We start from the raw sequence: 4,402 nt of genomic DNA on the forward strand, positions 1-4,402 counted from the left end.
AGAATTATGGATTTTGGAATTATGGATTATGGGCAGACAAACTGTAACGTGATTTGTAAAGATTCCGATATCTGGCCATCACTTGTCACCCTGTGCACAAACCGAATGAGACTGGTCTGAAAATTTCCAAGTGCTTTTTCATTAAATACTTCAATATTTCCCTGCTAAATTTGACTTTAGGACATATTATCACTTTCTGATGGCCGACAGGTCACTGAAGGTCAAAATTAGTGATGGCCAGATATGGAAATCTTTCCCGTGATTTACCATAACACATCCCTCACCAAATTTTGTGGGTGATAATGTTGTAATAGCCCTAACAGTCCTGAATCCTCCAATTTCAATATGATTTTGCACACCCCTAGGGAGTTAGGGTTAATAATAATTATGCTAACAACCACAATAGGGCGACACTTCCATGAAGACTTGTGCACAAAATTTACCTTAGCCCTAACCCTAACCCAAATTGTAGCCCTTGTCAAAATGGGTCAAATGGCAGTTTTTATAAGAGGGCGACATTTATGTGTTGCCCTAATAAGATGTGTTGCCCTATCAGAGCAAATTTAATAACAAACTGTGGCCCTATTAGAGTTGTTAGTGATATAATGCAAATGGTAGCATATGACTTTTATTTCTTTGCCCTTCACTTGCCCCCCCCCCCCCCAAACTTTTAGAGTCTTGCGACACCATTGCCCAAGACAAACTGTCACACATTCAAACAGTTCTGGGTTGCGTTCCATTCACGCTAATGTTGCCTACATTCGCGATTTTTCTGTGCGAAAACACCGAGAGATTGTTGACAACGTTTGTGTTTAAAGCTAGAGTCCATCATTTGCAGCCATCCGAAAAGTAACTGGCGTAATTATTGTTGAAAAACAAACTTGGTTGAAAGATGGTAAGGGAACTAAACTCCCTGTGAAATTATTCTTTCTGGGAAGCTGTCATTTTGAAGTAATCAACGAAAGAAGACATTTCCAACGGTGATTCTTAAGAAGCACCGTAGGAATATTTAAATTAGTAGTTCGTTTTGTTATTCAGCGCAGCGCGCACAAGTATTGGAACGACGCACACGCACGCGCGGTTGTTATAATTCGTCGGATCAGTGCGCGACGTCGCGTATAGCTGGAATTCAAAACAATTCAAAACATGATACAGTAACTTTTGATTTGAAATTGAGATCTTAGAATGCTGTTTTTCTCGGAATGTACAGCTGAAGCTGAGCTGAAACTTCATCAGGTTAGTTGTTCAGTATCCTTCATTAGATTTTGAACCCTTTTGTTTGCTTCAAATGAACAAAATGCACAAATTACAAATGATGGACTGTAGCTTTAAGTGGATCACACCACTGCTGTGTTTTCCATTGAAGTCCATATATATTAATCGTCGTCTTCAAAGAACATCTTCACAAGGTCCGGTTTCTTGCATTCTTCTTCGACCAATCGTTTTTGCTGCAAGAAAAAGAAAAAAATAGATTGAGATATATTTTTACAAGGTGTCTGGGTTTTTCAGGGAGATTCAAGATGTTATCTCCAGCAAGTTCAATCAATGACGATTGATTGAATAATCGTTTTATCAAGGCGTATGTTGCACCTAAATGCTAAACTGCTAATAAACTTTATCTTCAAGCAAACTTGAATCCTCAATCCTGATTGGTTGATCCATGGCAACAAACCGTGCTACATTATCCCATAAACCACGGTCCAAACCGCACTCTGCGTATCGCGCTTTTGCATGATGCGCGCGCTATTCCCTCGGCCAAAGGATGACCGCTGAAAAATTTGTGTACAGCGTGTTTGTTCCAACTTTACGGTACGTCAAGTTTGCTTGAAGATAAATTGTAATCCCACTCGTGGAACGAGGAACATGAAGTGTGTCTGCACCCCATATACCACTCGGCCTTCGGCATGTTGGACACAATGCACTACATTAACTCCACACATGTTGCACTCGCGCACGTCACGTTGAATAACTGATAGCGACTGTATAAAGTTGAAATACAGTGCATTGCTAACCTCTGCAGACTTGAAATGAAGTCCTTATATTAATTCGTGTCTGTTGCCTGTGCATGGTGCATTGACCCTATGGGCTCCGTGTGCCAACAAAAGAGGGCGCCCTTTTACCTAGCAACGACGTCCCATAGGCGGGGCACATACATTTCGCTGGTTGACGCACACGCACCGTTCCTTGTGTGTGACACACGTACACCAGGGGATTTGTACTATGTTGCTCCGCAGCAATATATTGCAGTCAGGCAAGATTGCGTCGTTCGGTCACCCCCAACTGTACTTTCTTTGCCGGTGAGGGGGTACTTGTGAACGGAGCGGATAACCTGGCAGGGCATAAAATACCGCCCTCTTGTGTCATGTGCCCTGTGAGGTCAGTGAGAAACTGACATACAAGTTAAGCAAGAGTGCGGTATAAACCTTACGAATAGCGGCCATTTTAGAGGGCATCTTTTATTTTAATTCAGTAACAGTGAGTACACAAAAGGTTCACTCATGCATATCCAAGCAAAGATCCTCTAAGATGGCTGCTACGCATAAGGTCTATATTATACCATGCCAGGTTTAGCGGTTCAGTGCAGTGTGCATGCGTGAAGGACCACACCCCCACAAAAGTGCTTGATTTGAAATCTAGGATGCCTGCCATGCAATGTGATACCTACCGTTCCCCATTTGAGTAGCGTCGGCACGGCGCTCAATTTCACCTTATTGTTCGTCCGGAAACCATTCTGCTGATCTTTCCAGCTGCAGAAATGAGAGAAAATACAGCAAATGTTAGTTGCGGTATTTTTTTTACTCAAACAGTGGTCGAGTGGAAAGTCTAATTGGAGTCACAATTATTCCTAATGTTTTCATACGAAATTGGAAAAGTTTCTCTGTCCTAAAGTTGTGTTTGTTTTTTCAACTCGTCTGCAAAGATTGACTGTCACTGAGGATATTGCACACAAAAAAAGCATCATGTTCCATTCTTTTTTCTTCCAAAACCGCTAAGTACTGCTTTCTGAAAGTGTATAATTGTTATGTATAAAACGTTGTGAACTTTTTTAGAATTTAGGATTTACAAAAATTGTTAATTCAAAAACCAGCACTCACAAAGCCCGGTCTCCGACACAGCAGTAGATAAATACTGCATCATCTGGGGCTGATGCCAGACCTGCGGTCACAACAGGCTCAGCTAGAAGAGGGGAAAATAATCAAAAAGTTAATTTTAATTTTTCAAACCTCCAAGCCTTCAGACCATCTTGTTACACTTGTTGCCGTTGTCGAATCCATCACAAGTCAAGTCACAAGTAACGGGATAAACAATAGCAAAGGAAAGCTTTTGTCTAGCCCCACTTGTGTGGCCTCCGTATTGCTGCGCTGTACGTTCGGCCACACGCCTGGTTTTCCAACCTACTGAGGAGTTTAGTCCAAAGCCTGGCACAACTTTTTTTGCCATTTTTTTACATACCACTGCATACGGTTGTATTACATGATGCCTTATCTTTTGCCCTCCGGGTAGATAAGGTAATCTTTCTTCAAATTTTTAGAGAAATTTAGACTTCTTTCTGGAGTCCTCATGTGCAAGTTTCAGACTAAACTCCTCAGTAGATTGGGAAACCAGACGTGTGGCCTAACGTACAGCGCAGCAATACAGAGGCCACACAAGTGGGGCTAGCTTTTGTCATAGTTCAGTTGAATTTAGCTATTGACTTGACTTGAGACTGAAGGACTTGTGATGGACTTGACTCGTCTACAACACTGATCTCTACTTATCTCACACAATATCGTAATTTTGTGGCCATTTTCAGGGGGAAATCTGATGTTTTTTGTTGGGTGGTTGGTTAAATTAAATTGATTGCAGCCATCTAGCTATCACCAGATCATATCCCAATGTCGAGTTGACTCGGACCGAGTTGGTCGCGGACCGAGTTGACCTGAAACCGTGTACAAAGTCTATGGAGAGTCAAGAAAGTAGGCCTATTTCGTCAAAATTGGACATGTTTCTCAGATTCATGTCTTATCGTGCTTTATTGCTTATTATCATTTTTGCAATGATTTTGATTGACCTTCATTTAGATGATATATGAAGGAAAAAGCAGCGTCAGGCAACCGGCATGTTAGTTTGCAACATTCTTTCCAAAATCATTGCTCATCATGATCAACTAGGCCTACGCTCCGTCTCGACTCAGCATGTCTGGCTACGCTTACCATCCACACAATCTGGACACCAACTGTTCCCAGAGGCATCTTTGTCCCCACAAAACAGAATAAACACCAGGCCCTTCCCTTCGTGCTTCTCGATCGTTGCTAGGCATTCAGCCAGCCCTTTTGTTGTCTCTTTCACGACCATATTGGCAAAAAATTCAAGAATCTTTGCACGCCCACCCACGTTAACCTATTGCGGTCTGGTAACCAAA

The 4,402-nt window shown here is 42.0% G+C and overlaps 1 protein-coding gene across 1 annotated transcript; it reads right to left on the minus strand.

Moving 5' to 3' along the window:
* Positions 1 to 1,296: 1,296 nt before the first annotated feature.
* LOC119727030 (thioredoxin domain-containing protein 17-like) lies at positions 1,297 to 4,402 on the minus strand. Its single transcript, XM_038198919.1, has 4 exons — positions 4,194 to 4,402; positions 3,096 to 3,177; positions 2,666 to 2,747; positions 1,297 to 1,448 (listed from the first exon to the last, which is right to left on the minus strand). Exons 1-4 carry the CDS (start codon positions 4,333 to 4,335, stop codon positions 1,377 to 1,379), a joined length of 378 nt encoding a protein of 125 aa, XP_038054847.1. The 5' UTR covers positions 4,336 to 4,402; the 3' UTR covers positions 1,297 to 1,376.

This window comes from Patiria miniata, unplaced genomic scaffold, assembly GCF_015706575.1.
Source record: "Patiria miniata isolate m_02_andy unplaced genomic scaffold, ASM1570657v1 HiC_scaffold_2, whole genome shotgun sequence".
NCBI classification, from domain to species: domain Eukaryota; kingdom Metazoa; phylum Echinodermata; class Asteroidea; order Valvatida; family Asterinidae; genus Patiria; species Patiria miniata.